This window comes from Triturus cristatus, chromosome 7 (assembly GCF_964204655.1).
Source record: "Triturus cristatus chromosome 7, aTriCri1.1, whole genome shotgun sequence".
NCBI lineage: Eukaryota > Metazoa > Chordata > Amphibia > Caudata > Salamandridae > Triturus > Triturus cristatus.
In genome coordinates this window covers 692,192,182-692,216,376 of record NC_140590.1, presented here as the reverse complement: position 1 = coordinate 692,216,376, position 24,195 = coordinate 692,192,182, and the positions used below count along the sequence as shown (strand labels likewise).

Sequence of the window (24,195 nt, the reverse complement as noted above, 5' to 3'; positions counted from 1 at the left end):
AAAAAAGGTGTCCTTGTGTGATGTAAGTGATGCTCACGTAAAGTTCTAATACCTTTGAGTCAAGTATGCACTATATAAAACTGCAAAAATGTTTAGCATTTTTGTTTTTTGACAATGTTTGCAAATAGTGTACGCTGCTATTTTTAGATACTTTTTTATACTCTCTGGTGTATTTCTCATGAAAGTTTCACTGTTTGCAAACAGTGTGGTATAGAGTAAACTCTTTCCATGGGGTATGCACTGTTTACAGTACCCAGTTCTCTGCTGATATCAACTTCATTTATCACTGTAGGTTTGGTGAGTTTCAGGGGTTTGATAAGGATAAAAGCTGTTCATTGTAGGGCATTTGTTTTGAAACTGACAGTCACTATTTTTAGGAACTTGGCTTTCTGTGAACAGTTGTATACAGATTGGACTCCATGCTCAATGTAAGGTTCCTATATATCTGTGGCTGATTATTAATGTGAACTATGCTAGCTGTAAAGCGTATGATATACAATCAATGTTGCACATAATGCATGCCTTCCACACCTAAGGGAGTTGTATCTGTGATGGCATTAATGATTGCTGATATTCTCCTAAGCTATTTTGTACTTACTGTCAGGCCTCTAATGCCATAGTAATTTATAGAGCAATATGCAGGAAAACAAAGCTTGGATGATGTCATCAATGATGTCACCATTATGTCATGTGAGATGTCATCAGTGATGTCATAAATTATGTCATAGCACATGTCATGAGGGATGTCATAAGCACTGCATGGTGGGGGCATAAGTTATAGTTATCACTGCTAGCAATAACTGGTGAATTTCTATATATTTTGTTTAAAGTTCAAAACGTTAATGTTGCTCCTGACAAATTCACTTAACTATAACATTACTTTAACCTTTGGTTTTTTCAGTGTGTGTGTGTGTGTGTGTGTATGTGTGTGTGTGTATATATATATATATATATATATATATATATATAACACCTACTGATGGTCGACAGTAGGTAGTTCTACTTAGGACCTACTTTCCATAGGAAAAGCGTTTTTTTGATTTGCCAATACCTTTGGTGCTGTTTTGACGAATATTCGTGAAACTTTCCAAAAAACAGGGTTGGGCCGCTCAGTTTGTGTGTTGAAAGTTGCGGGGTGATTCGTCAAGCGGGGGCCGAGAAAAAAGGGGGGTCCCAAAGCGCGTTTTCTCCATGTTAATTTCCATAGGAACTTTTTTACAGGCTACAGCCCAAACCGCTGAACAGAATTACACCAAATTTGGCAAAAAGGTAGGTCTTGGTTTAGACTGCGCCCTTTTTGTTAAATGTTGTAAATCCGTTCAGTAGTTCCTGAGAAATGTAGAAAATAAAAATATCGATATCTGAGCACCGAGAGGGTTCGCGTACCCTCTCGAGCACGAGCTTCACTCTGATTGGCTACTAACACTCCAAACGAGGAATTGTTGGCAGCCATCTTGTGACTCGGTAGAGCCGAGTCACAAGAAAACATTGAAAAAGAGGTTAAAAAACAAGAAAAGGGGGCAGGGAACAAACACCCTGACCCCTAGGCCTGCAGGACCACCAGGGCCCAAAAAAGGATTTTTTTCAAAAAACAAATCGGCCGAATTCACGCTGGGGTTGCAAATCCGGCCGAGGGAATTTTTTTTTTTTTAAATTGAAGCGCTTGATTTAAATGAGCCTCCGGGTGGGCCAGGTCCCGGGGGAATGCCAAAATTATATCACGGGGGGCCCCCACAGCCCCAGGGACCGCCACCTCCCCGGTCTATGCAAATTGTATGCTGGAGGGCACACGGCCCCCCTGCTGCCCCGAGGACCGCCACCTCCCCGGGCACGCAGACAACTTTGAGGGTGGGGTGGCCTCACGGACCCCCTCCCAGCCTCGGGGACTGCCACCTCCCGGGGCTTTCTTCAATTTTATGCGGGGGCCCCGTCGGCCTCCCCAAGCCCCAGGGACCACCACCTCCCCGGGGCTGTGCAAATGATGGGAGAGGGCCGCGCGGCCCCCCTCCAGGAGCCCTTGATGGCCATGGGGACCGCCACCCCCTAGGGCCGGCTCCTGCAGTGTCCCAGGGTGCCCACCCCCGGGACATTGCTGTTTGCTATGGCAGGGCGGAAGCGCGGCTCCCACCCTGCCATAGCAAACCCTGCTTTGCTTCATTGAAGCAAGAGCAGGAAAACCTGCTCTCACTTTAATGAAGCAAAGCAGATTGCTTTTGAGCAAAGGGAGCTGCATGTCAGCAGCTCCCCTTGCTCAAAATCAATGCCGGCTCCCGCAGGAGGCGGAGGGCCGGCGGGACCGTGGGGGCATTGGGGCTCTCCCCACAGTCCCAATCACTGAGGCCAGGCCCCGGGGGATGGGGGCCACATGGCCACCCCCTCTATAAAAATTTTAAAAAACAAAAAGGCCGGCCCCTGGGGATGGGGTCCCCGGGGCCATAATTGGCCTAAGGAGAGGGGCCACGCGACCCCCTCCATATAAATAAATACATTTTAAAAAAGTCTGGCCATACCAAGGGGATGGGGTCCCCGGGGCCGAAATTAGCCTCGGGAGGTGGGCCATGCGGTCCCCTTGGCGTTTTAATTTTTTTTATTTTAACAAAAAAAAGGGGTCAGGCCCTGTGGGATGGGGTCCCCAGGGCCCAAAAAATAGTAAAAGAAGGGAGGCCACACAGCCCCCCTTCTAAAAAAAAATTACATTAAAAAACAGCATCTCACCAGAGGCCCTGCCTCCTCACTGCACCACTCGGCAAACGCACCTGTGGTGCATTGTAAGTTTGGAAATTAATTCCCCTTGAATACTGGGGGTCCCTGGGGGCCAACTAGCCCACTAGGTACCTCTAGTATGCGCCACAGAGCTGCGTTGCAGAGAGGTGGTCTGAGGCCACACCCCTTTTTACACCTCTCTGAAACGCAGTTATGTGGCGCTTACGGGAGGTACCTGGTGGGCTAGTTGGCCCCCAGGTACCCTCAGGATTCAAGGGGACTTAATTCCCCAACTTACAACGCACCAGGGGGCACATTTGCACAGTGGTGCAGGTAAGGGATATAACAAGTGTGCAAACACACCCCCTGGCGCGTTGTAAATTGGAGGATTTAGTCCCCTTGAATCATGAGTGTCCATAGGGGCTATCTAGCCCACCAGGTACCTCCAGTAAGCGCCACAAAGCTGCGTTGCAGAGAGGTGGTCCGAGGCCATGCCCGTTTTTACACCACGCTGTAAACGCAGCTTTTGGCGCACTGCTGTTGGGGCGATGAGGTCCTCTTGTGTCCTGAGGACCTCAGGACACAAGTGGGCTTCATCCTCCGAGCAACAGTGCGCCAAAAGCTTTGTTTACAGCGTGGTGTAAAAAGGGGCATGGCCTCGTAACACCACTCTGCAACGCAGCTATGTGGCACTTACTGGAGGTACCTGGTTGGCTAGTTGGCCCCCAGGGACCCTCAGGATTCAAGGGGACTTAATCCCCCAAGTTACAATGCACCATGGGGCAGGGAGGGGGCGGGGCCTGATATAACAAGTGTTCAAACTGCCCACTGGCACGTTGTAAATTGGGGGATTAAGTCCCCTTTAATCCTGAGGGTCCCTGGGGACCAACTTGTGGAAATCTGCTTTTCAATGAGCACACTGGTGCAGGGGTCACCCTTCTCTGTCCACGGGTCCTTAGACCAACAAAATAGAGATTGGTACTGAAGCTGGAATTCAAATAACAAGCTTATTAATCACTCATGAGTGGGACTACGTCCACACAGCACTCAAGTGCTGCCTGAGGTAGTACATTGAAATTTCAGAACACAGGCCTTATATACAGCTTTTTCTAAACTGGTAAGCATGTGGATACAAATAGAAGGTACAGGCCTACACAGAGATAGTTACCGACAAACCTGGGCAGATTGGAAATTACTTAGTCAGCAAAGTGGGAGGGGGAGCAGGAGTGCTTATGGCTGCACTAAAAGATTGACAGTTGAGTCTGAGACCAGGTGTTCTGGCAGCTACAAACTCTTTAGCATGCATATTGCTTTTAACTGAGTCAGGAAGTCGACTAAAATAGACAGCACAGGCAGGGAAAAAGACGAGCAGCAGAGGATGGGAGAATTACAAAGCCAACAAAATAGATGCCATTACCAAGGTGGCTTCAGCTTATGCTAAAAGAAATTATTTTAGATTTCCACAGACGACCCTTTTAGCATATGCTGAAGACATCTTCCTATGCTTTTGAGGGAGTACGGAAAACATCGTGCACATCTATTCTGCATTAATTCAGTAATTTCTTGGTCCTTTGCTAAGCGAGCATTTACATTTGTAAAATTTCGTTTAGTCGGTATGCATGAGGTACAAGTAGAAATACATAGGGAACAGAGCATTGGGCCACTTTTAATACATGGGCAACAAGTAAAAAGAATAGCAAAAATTATACATAGGGCTGACAATAGTTTCCAACCCCATACGGTAAACACGTTCCATAGCCATCCAGTCAAAGTCCAAGTCCATGAATCCTGGTGGATTTCTGTGGCTATTTTGTGCATCTGCTCATGATAAGGAAGAGTAAAATAGTGGTGTTCAATAGGGACAGGAGTAGTAGCAGTCAGTAGATTTCGGACAGCGGCTACTTCCTCTACAATCCATGTTATTATAGCAACAGTCAAGGTAAGTCCAGTAGCAATCATTGTTCTTTTGCTACAGACTCTTGCAGCAGTTGGTTTCTTCTCCTTAGGCATATTTGTTTCGTCGACAAACAACAAAACAGATGGTGCCCTAAGGTCCTGGGCAGGCGTTGGTTTCTTCACTAACGTTGAGACTAGTAGTCACTAATAGACTACCCCCTTTGTTGTCAGTCTTTAACCACCCAGGACAGTGGCTCAAACAGTCTTTTTCAGCAACGAAGTGTCTTTCTTCCTGGGTTGCAGCTGATATCGAGATGTACCAGGAATCGTGTGGTCTGGGAAGACTTCCTCAGATCCTTCAGGTGACGTGGCTTGTCCTTTTCTCAGTGACCTAGATATCGCGGTGATCTGCCAACGCAGCTGGGCTCACTAGGTCTTGCAACACTTTTCGACAGTGTCGCATGGACCCAGTTCTTCCGGTTCGTCACTCGAACTGCAGTCCTGGTAGCCAGCAGCACCTGCTCAGGGCCTCGCCATCTTGGTGCTAGTGAGCTGGTCCTCTGGAATGACTTTACAACCACAACGTCACCAGGGCGCAAGCAGTGGCCCTCACCTTGCGACCTGTCTGGAAGAGTCTCCCGAACCTGTTGATAAATAAACAAACTGTCAGTAACTGAGAAAAATAGTCATTCATCAATACATAGGGTACATCATGTATAGGGCATGGCTAGGGAATCCCTCAAATATTCATTGGCCTTCTGAAGACCACCTCATACGGTGTGAGGCCAGATCGTGTATGTGGTATTGATCTAATAGATAGCAATGCTAAAGGCAGTGCATCAGGCCATTTCAAAGATGTGTAAGCCTGTATCTTGGCCAATTTTAATTTCAGGGTAGAATTGTAACGTTCCACTAATCCTGCTGATTGTGGGTGAAAAGCAGCATGAAACTTCTGCTTAATTCCCAACCCTTTTATGAGATACTCAACAACTTGCCCAATAAAATGGGGTCCGTTGTCACTCCACAAAACTTGGCAAATGCCGAATAGGGGAAAGAACTCCTTTAGGAGCACCTTTGCTGTAGTAAGAGCTGTATTATCTTTCGTTTCGTTTGCCTCCACCCATTTACTAAAGGCACAAACCACTACCAAGACATACTTCAGGTTGTTACAGCGCTCAAGCTGGATGTAATCCATTTACAGGACCTCAAAAAGGTGCAGTAGGTATTGCAAACCCTCCTGTCCCCTTTCCAGGATTATACTCCTTCAGAGAGCGCATTGACAACAACACACACAACAGAAAAGAGCTCTTCAACATCGTGAGGTAACGCTCCAACTCCAACGACATCCAGCCATCATAAGACCTCTGCGACTCCCTAGCCACCTTCTTCCACCGCAAAATCGCAGACATCTTCAGCAACCAGGCCCCCGACAGACACAGTCACCTCAGTCGCACCGCCCCCCAACCACACCAACCCCCTGCTCTCCTGGACCCACGTCAGCGACGAAGACACCATCAAAATCATGAACACCATCCACTCCGGCCCATCCCCCTCCTCCCTTTTCCAGCGAAAGTCATCGAGAAGATTGTCAACAGGCAACTGACCTCCTTCCTCGAAAAGAAGAACATCCTGAACCCGTCCCAATCTGGATTCCACAGCACCGAAACAGCCCTCATCGCTGCCACCGACGACATCAGGGCCATGCTGGACAACGGAGAAACCGCGGCCCTCATCCTCCTGGACCTCTCGGCCGCCTTCGACACAGTCTGCCACCTCACCCTTCACACACGGCTCCACAACGCAGGGATTCGCGACAAAACACTGGACTGGACCAACACCTTCCTCACCGGCAGAACCCAGAGTGTCCGCCTCCCGCCCTTCCGCTCTAAAGACACCAAGATCATCTGCGGCGTACCCCAAGCACCATCCCTCAGCCCGACACTCTTCAACGTCTACATGGCACCGCTCGCCAACATCGTCCGATCGCACGACCTCAACATCATCTCATACGCCGACGACACCTCACCAAAGCCCCCACCAATGCCAAATCCAACCTCCACGAAGGTATGAAGGCCATCGCTTAATGGATGAAGAATAGCTGCCTGAAACTGAACTCGGACAAGACGGAGATTCTCATCATCGGACCCACCCCATCTGCCTGGGACGACTCATGGTGGCCAGCTTCACTGGGAGCTGCACCAACGCCCACCGACCACGCACACAACCTGGTAGTCATCCTGGACTCCGCGTTGTCAATGACCTAGCAAGTAAACGCCGTCTCCTCCTCCTGCTTCAACACCCTCCGCATGCTTCGCAAGATCTACAGATGGTTCTTCACCGTAACCAGAAGGACGGTCACCCAGGCCCTTGTCAGCAGCAGACTGGACTACGGCAACACTCTCTATGCAGGAACCTCAGCTAAACTCCAGAAACGACTCCAACGCATATCGAACGGCCCTGCACGCATAATCCTCGACATCCCCCGCCACATCCACATCACAGCCCACCTGAAAGACCTGCACTGGCTCCCCGTCAACTAGAGAATCACCTTCAACTTCCTCACCCACGCCCACAAAGCACTCCACAATACCGGACCAGCGTACCTCAACGAACGACTCACCTTCTACACCCCGACCTGCCTGCTTCGCTCCGCTAACCTCGCCACTGTCCCCCCGCATCCGTCAAGCTACCGCCGGTGGCAGATCGTTCTCCCACCTCTCCGCAAAAACCTGGAACACCCTCCCCATCCGCCTACGACAGACCGAAGACCTGCTGCCCTTCAGGAGACTCCTCAAGACCTGGCTTTTTGAGCAGTAGCAGCACCCCCCCCCCACCTCCCCAGCGCCTTGAGACCCTCACGGGTAAGTAGTGCGCTCTACAAATGTTTGATTGATTGATTATACTTAAGATAAATTAGACTGGACTGGACTATTTTCTTAGCTGTACCGACAATCTCTGGATGATCCCAAACTTGCATAAGTTGCTTTGCTATTGTGGATGCTCCAACATGTGCCGGCCCATGTTCCATGTGAATTATAGTGTGTAAATAGGCTGTGGGCAACTTCCATTTGGTCATTTCTTTATTCCTCCAACAGCCCTCATCATCCAATGCTTCCTCCTTGGACCATTAGTCTAATTCATCAACCGAGGCAGATTGTTGCATGTCCAGCACCTCTTGCCTGGCATCATGCCAATGTTCAGCCTGTGATTTAACTACATACATATATGTGGTACTTCGCTGCATTGCGGTCTCCTGAGCTGTGTAATCCGCAAAGGCATTGCCTCCTCCTATTTTATCGGTCACTTTCTTATGTGCGCTACATTTAACAATAGCCACTTTCTTATGGTAGGTCAAGGCAGTAAGGAGATTATGTACTAATTCCCCATGCACTATTTGTGTCCCATGTGAAGTAAGAAAGCCTCTTTCTTTCCAGAGTTGTCCAAAATCATGAGCCACTCCAAAGGCGTATCGGCTATCAGTGTAAATGTTAACAAGCGAATCTGTACTAAGCTCACATGCTCTTGTCAGTGCTATCAACTCAGCTGCTTGAGCTGACGTCTGTGGGATGCGAGCCATCTTAACTACTGTCTGAAGTGTTGTATTTGCATAAGCAGCAGATGTAGTACCATCAGGCAACTTCAGGCAGGACCCATCAACCCACAATTCCTCAACACTAGAAAGAGGTGTATCTTGTAGATCAACACGACCCTTTCTTCGTTCTTCAGTAAGGGATACACAATCATGTAGCTCTTGTGACAGACTGGGTAGCTGGAAGTGGCAAAAATGTAGCAGTATTCAGAATCAAACATCTTTTCAACGTAATATCAAGGGCCAAAAGTGTCAATTCATATCCTGTCAAGCAAGCACTAGTCAGATGCTGTGTCTTCGTTTGATTTAGCAAGGCATCGACTGAATGAGGTACTAACACAAACAATCTATGTGACAAGACCATTCCCTCGCTCTGACGTATGGACACAGCTGTTGCCTCCACTGCTCGAAAACAAGCAGGCAGCGTGCTGGCAACTGGATCAAGGAGTGCTGAGAAATATGCACAAGGACGGTGTTTATCACCGTGTATCTGTTATAAAAACCGAGAGGGCACAACCTTCCCTCTTGTGTACATAGTGTGTGAAAGTCTTAGTGTAGTCTTGAGTTCCTAATACTGGTGCAGAGCAAAGCGCTTGACGTAGCTGTTGGAAGGCATTCTGGCATTCAGTAGTCCATGGGAGAGGCATCGGAGTGTCTATAGTCAAAAGGGCCAACAAGGGTTTAATAATGTACGAGAAACTAGGGATCCACTGCCTACTAAAGGAAGCAAGGCCAATCAGTGCACTTACGTCCTTCTGAGTACGGGGCACAGGAGTGTCTAAAATGGTCTGAATGCGATCTGGTGTGAGTGCATGTCCCTCCTTAGACAGGAAGTGACCTAAATAGGTAACCTGCTGTCTACAAAATTGCAATTTCTTCCGAAAGACTTTGTGATGATGAGAGGCAAGGAATGATAATAATGACAGTGTTCCTTCTTTACACTGTTCAGGGGTATTGGCACCCAACAAGATGTCGTCGACATATTGAATAAGAGCTACCCCTGTCAGGAGCGGAAAATAATCAGGCTGCTTTTTCAATGCCTGACTATAAATGCTAGGACTCTCTGTATACCCTTGTGGAGCTCTACAGAATCTGTATAATCCATTATTCAAAGTGAAGCCGAACAAATAACGGACATCAGGGTGAATAGCTATTGAAAAAAATATATTCTTTAAATCAATGACACTAAATGTGGCATTAGGAGGAACTATAGTAAGGAGTGTTGTGATGTCAGAAACTACCGGATATTGTACGATTTTGTTAACTTCCCGCAAATCAATAATGAATCTGTAAATGTTAGTATCGGTGTCTTTTTTCAAAATAGGAAGAATAGGGCTATTACAAATGTTAAAAGGGACCTCTTCCACAACCCCCACCTTGATCAAATCCCGAACAATGTGCGTCAATGTTTATTTGCCTTCCCGAGATATTTTATATTGGGGCAATCGAGGCAATGAAGCACCTTCTTTCACTTGAATATGCACTGGTGGAATAACCATTTGTCCCACATCAGTATCTGATTTAGCCCATAAAGAACTAGGTAACGATGCCAAAGCAATATATTCTTTAATAAGACAAGACCTCTCAATCATTGGATAGTTATTTAAGATAACACGCACACCTTCTGGGGAACAACGTATTGTAACACGAAAATGTTTGAGCATATCGATACCCACAATGTTATCCGGCGTAGAAGGGGAAAGCAAAAATGGACATGCTGCAGTGAATTTATCAAGACTAAATGCGAGTGGCTGTGACAGTGGGCTAGATGTAGGTGTCCCACCGGATCCTACCGATGTTATCATTGCGCCAGACAGGGGAGCCCTGGGAACCAATTTTTAGACAGAGCACTACAAGTAGCTCCTGTATCAACCAGAAACCGATCAGTAGAGCCCAAGACATTTGCATCAACATAAGGATCTTTCTGATCTACTGGGACCTCAACCGGTTCCTAACCCCATCCTAGGCATTCCTATGCATAATCAGAATCCCGAAGACCATCAGCCGAATAATCTGACATTTGATGTTGATTCCGTCTTTCAAAAGTATTAGAATAATTTTGGCCCGTGCTCAACTGCCTCAAACCTGGGACTATTTCCTATTCCTCCACTATTTCCTGAATTCCCTGGATGTCCTCTCATACTTCCTCTACCCCGTTGATACTGCTGACCTCGCAAAAGGGGTACTCAGAACGCCAATGTCTAATCTCTTGACAATAAGTGCACTGATCAGAAGACCAAGTTGATCGAGAGAAAGGGGGTACATCAGGGGTATATACTGCACGTCCGCCTCTACCACCACCTCTGAATGGTGGACCATATACTTGAACCAACATAACTTTCGTCTTTAAATCCTTAAACTTCTTATCCTCCTTGCCTTTTGCTTCCAATTCCTGACGCTCATAATACTGGGCCATAGTCAAAAAGGCAAACTGGGGAAGACCTAGTCCATGAACTCTTGCTGGCCTTTAAGCAACTAGCTATTTCTGGCAACATGTTAGCAACAAATTTGTCGACGAACAGATGCTTACCCGTGTCATCTGTCAATGACTGCCCACTAAAGTCATGGAATGTTTCTTCAAATCGTGTAAAGAAATCAGAAACTGACTAATCTGCTTTTTGTTTACAAAACGCTAACGTTGTCCAATCTATTTTCTTAGGGGGTATGAGAGTTTTTTAACTTAGTTACAATAGCTTTGGGAAGATCTAATATCTCCTGTTGTAGTTTCTGCGCAGGCTCTCTAGCCGCATCTATTTCTTTTAAATGCACCCAAGTATCACCATATGCTACATTATCATCTATTTTCCAAATTGTTCTCCACATATCAGGGGGCAAAATAAGTCCAAAATACATATCAATATCTGGCGCTAATGGTGCCTTCCACTTCTTCATAGAAAGCTGCCGGATTTTTCTGTGTATCGGGCAAAGCAGCTTTAAGAGCCATAACCTCTGCTCTACTCCAAGGAGTATAGACCCCATTATAGACAAAATATTCCTTTGGATCAGCTGAATCTTTATCAGCAGTTGTTCCCGCACCCTTCGGAGGAACATACAAAGGCGCAGCTTCACGCATCGGTTTTACAGTAACCACAGTGTCACTAGGGTCATTATCTGTCCCCAAAACTTTTTGCACTGCGGTCTGAACTGTTTGTGCAGTTTTAACTTTACTAGCTGATTTTTGCTCCGCTTTTAAACATAGGTTATCATGTCTTAATTTAGCTACTCGCCTAATTAAATCAGGTAAATTTGAAAAAAGAAAAGTTCCATCATTTAATTGTTTATAATCAGAATTGATATCAGTGGGCTCTAAGTTTTTAGAAACGTTTCTAAAGCCAAGCCAGGTGAACTTCTCTTCCAAATATAACTGCTCTAAATCCTTCCACTGCTGAATCATCGCTACAAGGCCTAGGGCAGAAGAAGTCCCATGAGCTTCTTTGCGAGCAGTGGATCTGATAGTGACTTTTTCATCAACAGTCAATGTAGAGCGAGTCTGTTGCCCATCTTGCTTATATAAGTCTTTTTATCATCTGAAGAAAAATGTTCTTCTTCAGAAAGATCATCCTCCGGGGCAGAGGGAAATTTATAGTTGCCTCTGAACGACACTCCCTTTCCTCTGTTTCTTTTATTGATTTAATCTCTCTATTTTTTAATTCTAACGCTTTTTGATCTATCTTTTTTCGATGTTCTTTTCCTGCTATAGCTTCTTCTTTCCTCACTCTCTCTTGCTCTTCTTTCTCCCACATTCATACACAATCAAACATATCTTGTCGACTCTTATGTGTAAACAAACACTGCTCTACATACTGATTTTTAAAAAAAATCAAATGACCCATTCACTGGCCATCGTAGATCAGGATCCTTTTTCGTATATTTGTTCCACAGTAGAGAAACATCTCCACATTACCTGCCTTTATCTTTTTTAAAGGATAAATCAAACAAACAAAACCAGAATCTTGGCCAAGCAAATCAAGAGCGACCTTACCAAACAAAAGTCTCCAACTTCCAAATGCCAAGCTCTTGGTCGACCTAATGGTCACTGAAGAAAAAAAACCTCCAAAGGATACCTCTGTCGGGACCGGCCAACACCTGGAGGGTCGAATCCAGAAAACCGGAAAAATCACTTCGGCTGCAAAGACAAGGGTCTCCTCATGCAGGACGTCTCCTGAGCAAAATTTCATTTTCCCGTCAAGACCACTCGTTTGGACCGCCGTGTCTCCGTTGAGGACCCACGTGTCGGGCACCAACTGTGCAAATGTGCTTTTCAGTGAGCAGTGCAGGGGTCGCCCTTCTCTGTCCACGAATCCTTAGACCAACAAAATAGAGATTGGCACTGAAGCTGGAATACAAATAACAAGTTTATTAATCACTCATGAGTGGGACTACGTCCACACAGCACTCTCAAGTGCTGCCTGAGGTAGTACATTGAAGTCACAGAACACAGGCCTTATATACAGCTTTTTCTTTACTGGTAAGCATGTGGATACAAATGGAAGGTACAGGCCTACACAGGAATAGTTACCGACAAACATGGGCAGATGGGAAATCACTTAGTCAGCAAAGTGGGAGGGGGAGCAGGAGTGCTTTTAGCAGCACTAAGACTGACAGGTGAGTCTGAGGCCAGGTGTTCTGGGAGCTACAAACTCTTTAGCATGCATATTGCTTTTAGCTGAGTCAGGAAGTCAACTAAAATAGACAGCACAGGCAGGGAAAAAGACGAGCAGCTGAGGATGGGAGAATTACCAAGCCAACAAAATGGATGCCATAACCAAGATGGCTTCAGCTTATGCTAACAGAAATGATTTCAGATTTCCACAAACTAGCCCACCAAGTACCTCCAGTAAGCACCACAGAGCTGGCTTCTGGTGCAATGCTGGTGGGGCGATGAGGTCCTCTTGTGTCCTGAGGACCTCAGGACACAAGTGGACTTCATCCTCTGAGCAGCAGTGTGCCAGAAGCCACGTTTGCAGTGTGGTGTAAAAAGGGGCGTGGCCTAGGAACACCTCTCTGCAACGCAGCTCTGTGGCGCTTACTGAAGGTACCTGGTGGGCTACTTGGCCACCAGGGACCTTCAGGATTCAAGGGGACTTAATAGGGATGTTATAGTTAGAAATTAGCATTTAAAAAAAACCTAGAAATTCACAGAAAAAAACCATAGGATTGAGGCACATTATAATTAAAAATTATCGTTTAAAAAACCATTGAATGTCACTGAAAAGACCATAGGTTTCAGGGGCGTTATAGTTAGAAATTAGCATTTAAAAACCTATAAAATTCACTGAAAAAACCATAGGTTTGAGGGACGTTATAGTTAGAAATTAGCATTTAAAAAACATTAGAAATTCACTGAAAAAAACACAGGTTTCAGGGACGTTATAGTTAGTTGGACATTGCACTCGTTCAAAACCAGAAAAATTCGGCTGTTGTAGTTAGTAGAGCTGACTATAACTCGCGCCGGAAAGTGAGCCACAAGCCTGCATATCTATATGTGAATAAAGCCGCTTTCTAACCCTACAGCCGGAGCCGGTGTACTTCTTGTCAGGAGACGAGTAAGAAGTGAGTGTGCTGATATATATTTATAAAAACAAGAGGCACCCTCGTGGCCCGCAGGCCAGGCAGAAAGGATAAGACCCTTGTATGGCTGACGGTGTTCGCTGAGATCGCCTCCTCTTAACAGGTCCGACGCGTTTCGGAAACACCTCCCTTCCTCATGAACCTTTTCAAAAGACAAAGCGGCAGGCAAAGGGTCTGCAGGTAAGCCTACTTTTATTTCATTGCACAGGAAGTCTGTCACAAGTGAAAAGCAATGCATTATGGGGCATGCAGTCCATAAAATGTGATAAACCCCCAGTGGGGTACCCGCCACAGTGTCTTTAAGTCAGTGTTATTAAAAACGAGAGGAGGCAACAGAACACCGCCTACAACCATCCACATATATATATATAACATATTTAAACTTTACTGAAACACACATTCACTGGATGATGTCATCAGTGATGTCACTGACCATGTAATGAGTGATGTAATATGTGACGTTATCAGCAGTGCATTGCGGGGGCGCAAATTATAGTTAGCTCTACTAACTATAACGGACAAATTTCTTTGGTTTTGTACGAGTGAAATGTCCAACTAACTAGAACGTCCCAAAACCTGTGGGTTTTTCTGTGTATTTCTAAGGTTTTTTAAATGCTAATTTCTAACTATTACGTCTTTGAAACCTACATTTTTTCAGTGAATATATATGTGTGTGTGTGTATAATATATATATGTGTGTATATATATATGTGTGTGTGTGTGTATATATATATATGTGGGTGTGTGTGTGTATATATATATATATATATATACATGTGTGTGTGTGTGTGTATAATGTATATGTATGTGTGTGTGTATATATATATATATATATATATATATATATATATATATATATATATACCAGAAAGAAGCATAGAACTCTGGGTAGTTCTCAAGTTTAGGTGGAAAGCAGCTCCTGTATAGAGCACTCTCAACACCAGATCTGCTCACCTCAAATGTCTGCTTCTCTATAAAAGTCTTTAAGCATAGGATTAGCACAATGCTATCCATGCCAAGATAGAAATGGATAAAGTCTTTTGCCATTTCAACAGCAAAGTCTTTAAGCATAGGACTAGCACAGTGCTGTCCTTGCCGAGCTGTAAAATGACAAAAGCCGTTTACCACTCCAGGCACAGTAGTACAGCTTTGAATTGGTGAAATACCAACCAAGCCAACCTGAAATTAGTAAAAGCAACCCCTGACACAGTGTTTCGCTCTAATTAGAGCTCTTCAGAGAGGTATAGCTTTGTCCAGAGACAAGGGAGCACCCAGTAGAAGTAAAATACCCTTTCAGGCATAGAGTGATAAATAAATTATGCAAAAAAGAAGCAGAGTACTCTGGGTAGTTCTCAAGTTTAGGTGGAAAGCAGCTGCTGTATAGAGCACTCTCAACACCAGTGACACTCTAGATCTGCTCACTTATACTAGGTGCTCCTCAGACACAGCTATATGCAAATCAGTATTTACCCTGTGCCTCATGGGAATAGTCCAGCCCGAACTACCAAGCCATGTCTTCCCTGAACCGGAAACAAGCATCCTGGGAAAGGTTTCCGGCTAACAGCCCTCATCAGCCAGGCTAGCTTGAATACAGTGGCAAAGTAAGCAAGGGACTCACGTCTGGGCATACCCTGCCAACTGGGGGAGAATAAAGCAAACACAAGGAGATGATGGACGGAGCGCTGAAACTTTTCAGACACTCAACCCCAATCACAGATCTGGGTTGAATCCATCATCCTTCTTAAGCTCACTTCACCACCTCAGTTCAGAGCTACAGGGTCAAGACTGATGTGCATATGGCTGGGTCTAAACTGGGGTGGCATGGTGAACAGAAGAACGATGGATTTAACCCAGATCTGTTGACTGGGGGTGAATGTATGATTTATTCAGCATTCCTTCCATCATTTGTTTGCGTTGCACTACTAAAAGAATGGCACCTCTTACAGGAACGTAGAGGTTTATTGAGAAGACGGGCACTACCTGCCCAGGGCCCATGTCAGCAACTGACAGAAATAGAATGTGGATTCAAACATACCCAGTGGGGACACAAAAAAGAATGTAAAGTCGTGTGGTTTTCATATTGCATCAGAACCCTCGCATCTGGGTTCCCAAATGGCCTGTTGAAAAGACTGAATGCAACAAATTCAGAACGTGGCCACCCGCCGCCACCGCATGTTGGCAAAAGCTCAAAGGTAGAACACCTCTTCAATCTTAAGTGACTTGCTGTGGAAAGCATCATTAGTTACGAATCCCTATGCATTGTCCCCCTAGCCTTTCGCATGATTAGGCGCCGTTCTAGAGAATATATGAAAAAGCTTCAAGGTGCTAGACTGTTCGGATTACATCATCCAGCACTGTTAATGATCTCGATGAACACTATTCTTTTTCATGCACCTGCTTTGACAGCCCCGCATTTAAGCTGCAGTGTCGTTCCACAGCAACGATTGGGCCCTGGAACACCGCATTTACAGTCTTATGTTTCAGTTAATACTACATTTAGGAAGGCGTCAAATACAGCTATGGAAAACGGTATTGTTTTTATATTCTACGTGTATGCGTTTTGTCTGCTCGTGTCATGAGACACTATAAATAGTCACTAAGAAAGCCAGACGGTGCGTTTTTGATAGTGTATGTCATAGACGCACAATATTCATTTCTTTATTGCAATCGAGAAGTACATGCACATATGCAGACTGTGTAACACACCATCACACCTACTTGCGCATACACCAAAAGACAAACTGCCATCATCTCACCCAGACCGATGGATATACAATTACTCGTCCACAAAGACCTATAGATATACATGTACACACACCATCAGACGCGTGTATCAGACGATCAAATATACAACCACGAGAAGATCCAGGTGTATGCCACCCCCTCCACCCCCCCATGCAGTGACAGGCGCGTGTATATTGTTGCATGAAGTTAAGGGGTCCACGTTCACTTAAAATGTAGCTGCGGAGGAAGTCCGATTTCAGGTGAGAAACAACAGAGATTTGACGCCCAATCAGTCCTTAGTTTTTCCTTGGAAAAAAACAATTTTTTTAGGTTGATGGCAGATTTCAGTTTCCATGCCCTTACAATCCTTGTGTTTTTTTTAAAAACGAGATCTGTACGTGGGCGTGCCAGGGCACTCTGCATGCCAGTTCCATTCTTGGGCTTTTTCTTATAATCATTGCTGCTCCCCCTTTATGACTAATATAGGTCACATTTAGCGTTGCCAGATCTCTCTGCCAAGGCTACTACACAGCGCCTTTCCAGTCCTGGGCTCTTGTTGTACAAATCATTATTATAAAGTGAGTTAATCCAATAAAGTCAAAATAAGCGAATAAGGGATTAGACCCAATATATGTATAGATTTGGCAACTCGGGTTACACACTGCAGTTTACATGATTTAGCTAAAAAAATGTTTTATGTAAATCATGTTCTAGTGTACAAAATTGTATTTAATATAATTTTATACAATGAAACATTTGGTATTTACACTTATAATTGTTTGATTTTCCTTCTCTGAAAATTGTTTTGCGTTGGCTTGTCATTTTGTAGCTTTCTACATACAGTGTAAATGTTTTTTCTTTTAGTCTTTTTGCTTTGAAACGTTTTGTTTACATTTCAGCATTGAAAGCCCAGTTGGACTAAAAAGGGCTACCGGACTTTTAGAAGCATTGGCAAAGCCAATAGATCTCGCTTATGGAAGAACTATTGGCTTTACCAGTGTGTTTTAATCATGTTGCACATCAGTGTGGCAGCTGTTATACATGGCTAAAAGCGGAGTGCCGTAGAGCGGAGTGCCGTAGAGCGGAGTGGGGGTGTCTTAGAATGGAGTGGGGTAGAGTGTCATTGGGTGGAGTGGCGTAGAGTGTTGTGGAGTGGAGTAAAGTGATGCGTCGTAGAGTGCCATGGAGTGGAGGAGAGTAGGGTGGCATTGAATGAACTGTTGCGCAGTGGGATAGTGTGGAATGGAGTGGCATTGAGTAGATTGAAGTGGGAAAGAGTGCAGTGGCATAGAGAGGAGTAGAGTTGTGTACAGTGTTATGGAGTTTCGTTTAGTGGAGTATGCAATGTGTGGTAGTAAACTGCCATTACAGACAACACATTTTCAATTGATATGACAAAACATTTGCACCAACATACAGTTTTAGCTATAAAACTATAGCATGCACAAATGAAAATGGGTGGAAATGGCATCACCTAGTGTATTGATTTGTTTTAATGCTATTGAAATATTTGATTCCACCACACTTCATCATTTCAAAAAATGTGCTTCATTTGTGCTTTCCTAATTCTGATATACTCTGAAATATTTGCACAGTTTATTTACAGACACATTATGTTTGGGGTGCTAGATAAAAGCCTTTCCTTTCACAGGACCAGATTGTCAGATAAATCCTGTCAGTTTAAAGTCGTAGAAAGAAAAGTAAACGCCAAGCTCCATCGGAAGGCAGAGCCTGACATTTGACCTCTGTCTTAAAATATAGTTCTTATCTTGTCACATTTGCTGTGCGTTCAAAGGCCTGTTTACAGAAAGCAAACACTCGTGGAAGAATACAATAAACTGGCTATGCTCCAATGGAGTGGCAAAGATGCTGGACAGCCTAAAGCACATAAAGCTAGCAAATCGAAAGCAATCAAATGTGAGTTACAAACCAAAAGCCGTGAGTTGAGTGCATTCTTAGGTCCACTTTCATAATGTTCGCAAGAAGTCTTTAGCAACCAGACAGTTGTGCTGTCTTGTAGGCTTCAACCTAAAAAACCGTGGCTTGTTAGGTTAGTTAGAGCATAACTACTGAAACTCTGGTGAACTTGAGGTGTGTTAGATCTTTCGTGCGTCTCTGTTTTGTTTATCCAAATGGGATTTCTTTCCATCAGCGCTACAAATAAAATATACCTATGCATGAACAAGCTTAAGTCCATTTCTTAGGCGTGATTCTAGTATTTCACTCAGCCAGTCCAAAAATGTGGAATCCCACAGACTGTAACTATTTTATTTTATTTCTAAAAGCATTTACTGGATTAATAATGTCAAACCTAAAAGGAATCTAACTCCATATCATCTAACATATGTTTTAAAATCCCCCTGTGTGTGGCCCTATGCTTTCAGAAGTAAAGCAGAGACTGTTGCGGGTTCTCAAGTATGGCATTGGGTCTTTGGAGTTCTCTGGGGGCATGTATCCATATCCGCTTTTTCGGCTATTCTGACGAGCTTTGAAAACCTGACTGTCCAACTGTAGTGCTAGAAACGTGGACTCTGAGTGACACTGTTGTCAGTAACGTTCCCACATTTCCAAATAGAATTGCCTCAATGACTTACCACAACACAAGTAGTGTTTTATTTTCCTCTCAGTGACCCTAGTTTGGAGTACCGATATTTTGCCGTCTTGAAAAGTTTTCCACTTTTTTACCCCAGGAGTGACCTCCCTCTGATATTTCCTAACAAGCAATCTTTTCCTGTTCTGTTCTCATGGAGGTGATTTTCCTGTCTTTTGCACCTAGCCGTTTCCCCCAGCTGCTTTCTTCTAGCATCTTTCTACCAGAAAATGCATTTGTAAGCCACCCTCCTCCCAGAAGCAGTCTATTAGTACTCCCCTACTTCTCCTTTAAGTGATTTTCCTGCCCACCCCATATTGTGCGTGCAAATTCTGTTGTTGGAAAATAATTTTGTTAAGACGAGTTGACCTAGGAGAAGGATGAGCTTGATATCCACACTGAGCCCTCATTAAGGACATCGCCTGCCGCTGACGTTCGTATTGACACTTATCCCTCTCCAAGAGCATCTCCTGTATATTAGTGTCCCACATCTGAGGTGCTGGAATTGGAAACAAAATTTACTCCTGAAACCCATAAATTGGGAGTCAAAGTGTGGAAGAGCAAAGTGGGAGGAGTCATGAGGGGCGGAGCTTGAAAGCAGAGTCTGAGTCAACTTCTACATTTAAAAAACAAAATCTGCTGTAAGGAAACTGGAAACAATGACATATGTGACAGTAAATCTGTTCCAGATTACTTAATTTGCCACAGAGAGGCTGCATTTTAAAATATCGGAGATATGGGAGAGTTGTGTGTTTTGTCCATTCACCGCTTTGACTCGTAGAGTAGCATAGAAGGTTCACGTACCTGCTGTAAAGCACTTGTGTAACGTGTAGATCGCAGATTTGCATGTTATTTAGGGATACTGCTTTTAACACTGAGATCATGTTGTTCCATCCAGGTAATAAGTTGCAGACCTTCTAATACAGCATAGTGATCTGTTTACCAGAATCAATGATCTGCATGCAAACTGTAAGTTGTGGGGTTAGATCCTTATTGTGTTTTTCTCAAAGTGCTTTTATTTCAAGTTTGCAAGAAAGAGGTCCTTTAGGAAGTTATAAAGGGCCTGATTTAGACTTAGGCGGACAGGTTACTCAATCACAAACATGACGGATTTCCTGTCCACAGCATTACAAATGCCACAGGCTATAATGCACTTTTAACATGACAAATGGGATATCCATCATGTTTGTGATAGTCATTGTACCTCAAAGTCTTGTTAGTATAGACAACTCTATCACCACGTTATGTTACGTTTTATATCTTGACTTTGTGTTTCTCATGACCATTCACTCTTAACAATGATGTGTGATTCCTACACCTTATAACCGTCATTCTCTTATGTAACATTCCCTGTACATTGATTTACACACTTATAGATGATTTATTGTGCCTCTGACTGTGATGCAAAGCGCTCTGCCACCCTACACTGGGATGAGAAACGCTATAAAACAAATTAATAAAAACCGTAGGTGCTGTTTATATGAAGATTTGTGTAATTACTTACACAGACAGATACATCTTACAGTGCAAGCACATTTCTTACATAGGGAGTTGAACAAAGTCAACAACCTGCCTCCAATAGTCTATCTACAGTACTTGTGAAGTGATAATAAACTTTGCGCCTTTATTTCATTCCATTGCTTAGGCATGTAGGTGTTAGGTTCCAGATGGCTCCCAGTCAGGATTATACTTGCCGTAAAGGATGGCTGATGGCCCTTTAAATCAGGCCTTTATTTTTGGGCCCAGCTGGATGTTAAAATAAGAAAGCCCCCCTTAGCTGCCTGCAGGTTGCTGCCTCAAACGTAACGCAACAACATGTGGGCGTTGCTTAATTATGTCCTGGTGTTGAAAAATAACACCAGGGCAAATTCAGCATGCTTCCTTAGGGTAGTAGCTCCCTGAACGGGGATCCAGCAGGATCCTTCTACTTTCCGGCACTGCACATCTGTCGCTCGCCCTCACAAAGCCATCTGCCAATAAATCACGTATCACGCTCATACCTCACCAGGTGCATCTCCTATATACAGAATGGGTTTGCTGCACCTATCTCTTGCAAAAGCATCTTGCACCTAAGAAATGGGCATCACAAAACACGCAATCATCGCTTCTCTAGGGCATCTCATGCATACAGCAATGCTCATCGCCAGGACACACTCATTCCTTCCTTAGGGCGTCTTATTCATACAGAAATGGGCGTCATGCCAGACACACTCATCTCTTTAAGGAGCCCCATGCCACTGAAATGGGCATCACACACCCATTTCTTCAATAGGGCATCTCATGCATGCTGCAAACTGTTCCTAGTAACCCACACACATCCTCTCCTCATGAAAAGTGCCTTCACACTTTCACCTCAGTTAACAAATACCAAGAACTTTTAAGTATGACTAGCAACTGTTAAATTCAGTTGTAGGCATACGTTTCACTACACGTAGCAGAGAGCCAGCACTCTTTCTCGCTCCCTTCAAGACATACCGGTAATCTTAATCTAGGCTCCTCAAAATCTTAAATTATGCACTGGCTGTTATTCCTTTTCTTAGCACTCCCTAATACCCAATGTAAGCATCTGACCTGCAAATCACATCAAACACAACTGTTAGCAAACTAACGTCACTTTTATCTCTGAGTAAAAGGCTAATCTATTTCAGTGGGGGGTGTTGGTAGTCTAGGAAGTGATGGCGCCTTGCTGCATGTATATGTAAGAGATTAGTATCCTAGTGTGTACGGTGCAAAAGGTAGGGGAAACACCCTATAATCCCTAACATTGGGAAAGAAAGAATGTTTCACAAGCCTGTAAAACAAGGTCCTATGCACACGTTTAAGAGTTGTTCATAAAAGTTCATGTGGTCGTGTAAATGTTCTTTGTCTTTTATTTCATAGAAACCAGCCAACAGGTGTTTCGTCACATTGGGAAGTATCCCGCGACTTCATCAGGGCTGGGGATGATACAATAGTTGTATTTTAAAATACAATACTGGGACATGTAACCAAAAGGGTTATTATTTCAAAGGTGCAGGTGAAGTGAGAATCGCCCGATAACGTGGAAACCCTAGCAAGGTCCCTCAAATGTATGTGACAATACGGTCATGGTGAATAGGCTGGAAGTACATACAACAGAACAACATATTTTTGAAAGGTGCAATGTGATGCATCTCACACACTATTTGGTGAGAGCCAAATGTCCTGTTGATAAAAGATGCATACATAATCCTTTTAAGATCCAACAAGAGTACAATTGGAGTCATGAGACCAAATTGTATAACTGCATTGAAAAATTTGCAAAACGTGGTTCGTGTCCCTCTCGGTGAACGGTGCAAACCATATAGCCCATGTGATGCTGCATGTACCCATTAACTGGGAAAACTGAGCCTTAGTGGGCCACAGCAGCCCACTCCTATTTGCAGAAATATGGAATATAGCACTTAAGGTGACTCCTCTAACACTGCATGGCAACATCCCTAACAAGCATTGGTAGGTCTCGCCTTTGGGACCTTATAAGTGTTTAGTCATGCAAAAGTTGCATAACTAAACACTTATAAGGTCCCAAAGCGAGACCTATTGGCTATGCCAAGCGGCCGTGCGGCCGCTAAAGTGAAAGTAATCGCGGTAAAAGTGGCGCGCACGCCCGCGCATATGCACTGTAGCTCTAGGCTGGCCTGGTAGCACTTTTTGGAGCCCTCTCAGTAAGTCTCGCCAGACCAGCGCATGCGCTGGGTCAGGCGAGACCTAACCAGACCAGCGCATGCGCTGGGTCAGGCGAGACCTAATAAACCAGTTCACCAAAACCAGTATTGAGGTCCTCACTTAAGACATGTACAGCCGTTCCAGACCGCCTAGGTGGGATCTCTTCCCCAGTAAATAGTTTTTAGCAATAGGGTATCTAAACACCAGCAGAGGTGACACTTACAGGCCACCAAGGCGAGTTACATTCATATCAACGCACCACAAATACTGTAAGCCCTCACTTCCGAAACCTACTCTATATACCTGTAAGCAGGAGACACAATCTCTCCTTCACTTGGTCTTCTCTCTCTAACACGTCATTAGATCCTTATTTGAATCCTTCTCGGGGCCACAAGCTTTCTCTTCTGTGATTCTCGCCCCAGGAGTTAGCTTTCAGTGCGCCAAGTCAAGCAGTCTTTCGATGTTTCTCCCAATTCGCCACTCAGTCTTCCTATTTTTACTCGTTTCCTCTAAAGTATAGTATTTTCCCCGAGAAGCGGTCTGTGTTTTCAGCACTGTTTTTCAGCATTTTTCCCCAGACTTTTGTTCAGTGATTTTGCATCCGCTTTCAACGCCCCCCCCTGCAGAAACCTTTTGGTATTCTTCTCCCCTCTTTCTGTTTTTACTCAGGGCGTGGTTCTCAGTAGTGTAGCAGGTGCACCAGGGTCAATGGTATCCCAGTTATGCCTGTATTTTGCCACCTACCCTGTGGCCAGGAGAGCCCAATCTCCTTCTTTGCAACAGGACCAATGGCACCTCTGCTGCATGACTGCTCTGGCCGCTTCAGGAGTCATTGTGTGCACCCCCAACTATGAAGCCATGTTTTGATGGAATTATGTGCTTCCACTCCAGCAGCCGTCATTTGGGACCCTTGCTTATATCTTTTGTGGGTACAGTCATTAGGTTGTCTATAGTGTACAGAAGGTGGCAAGTTAAGCTATGCATGGTAAACTGGACGTTTTAGTAGTCTAAAGAGAAGAAGGCAGCATGGATTTTGTTTGCTGTAGTGTACAGGCTCTGGACCAGGAGAATTCAGATATTTTTGCCATAATTTGGGATTTTATTTTTATCAACTTCAGCAATGGAACCCTGTTATCGTCCTATGTCATATAGAGTGTCACCCCTTCAGAGTTTTGTTAAAAAAGCATGCTTGTTTCTTTTCAGGTGGCTGTCCTCTACTTAAGAATTACTAATTTCAAAAAGTTCAATTTCCTGCTTCTTTATTCGTAGGTTTATTTTGATGTACTGCTTCTATTTGTGTTGTCTAGGTTCCGTCAACATGATAGCCGGATACAGCCCGGTGCTCCAGGCATGTTTGGGTACCCTCTTTACATGGGGCCTAACAGCTGCAGGTTCTGCGCTGGTGTTTGTCTTCTCCAGTGGACAGGTGAGTCTTGGG

At 44.5% G+C, this 24,195-nt stretch overlaps 1 protein-coding gene across 2 annotated transcripts in view; it reads left to right on the top strand.

Annotated features, from left to right (window-relative positions):
- The window catches only part of SLC39A11 (solute carrier family 39 member 11), a 2,092,456-nt gene that overhangs the window by 33,403 nt on the left and 2,034,858 nt on the right, over positions 1–24,195 (top strand). For both annotated transcript variants that reach the window (XM_085617335.1, XM_085617334.1), the window contains exon 2: positions 24,065–24,183. In XM_085617335.1, coding sequence (XP_085473461.1) covers positions 24,076–24,183 — 108 coding nt within the window. In that variant the 5' untranslated portion in view covers positions 24,065–24,075. The remainder of the gene's footprint in view (positions 1–24,064; positions 24,184–24,195) is intronic.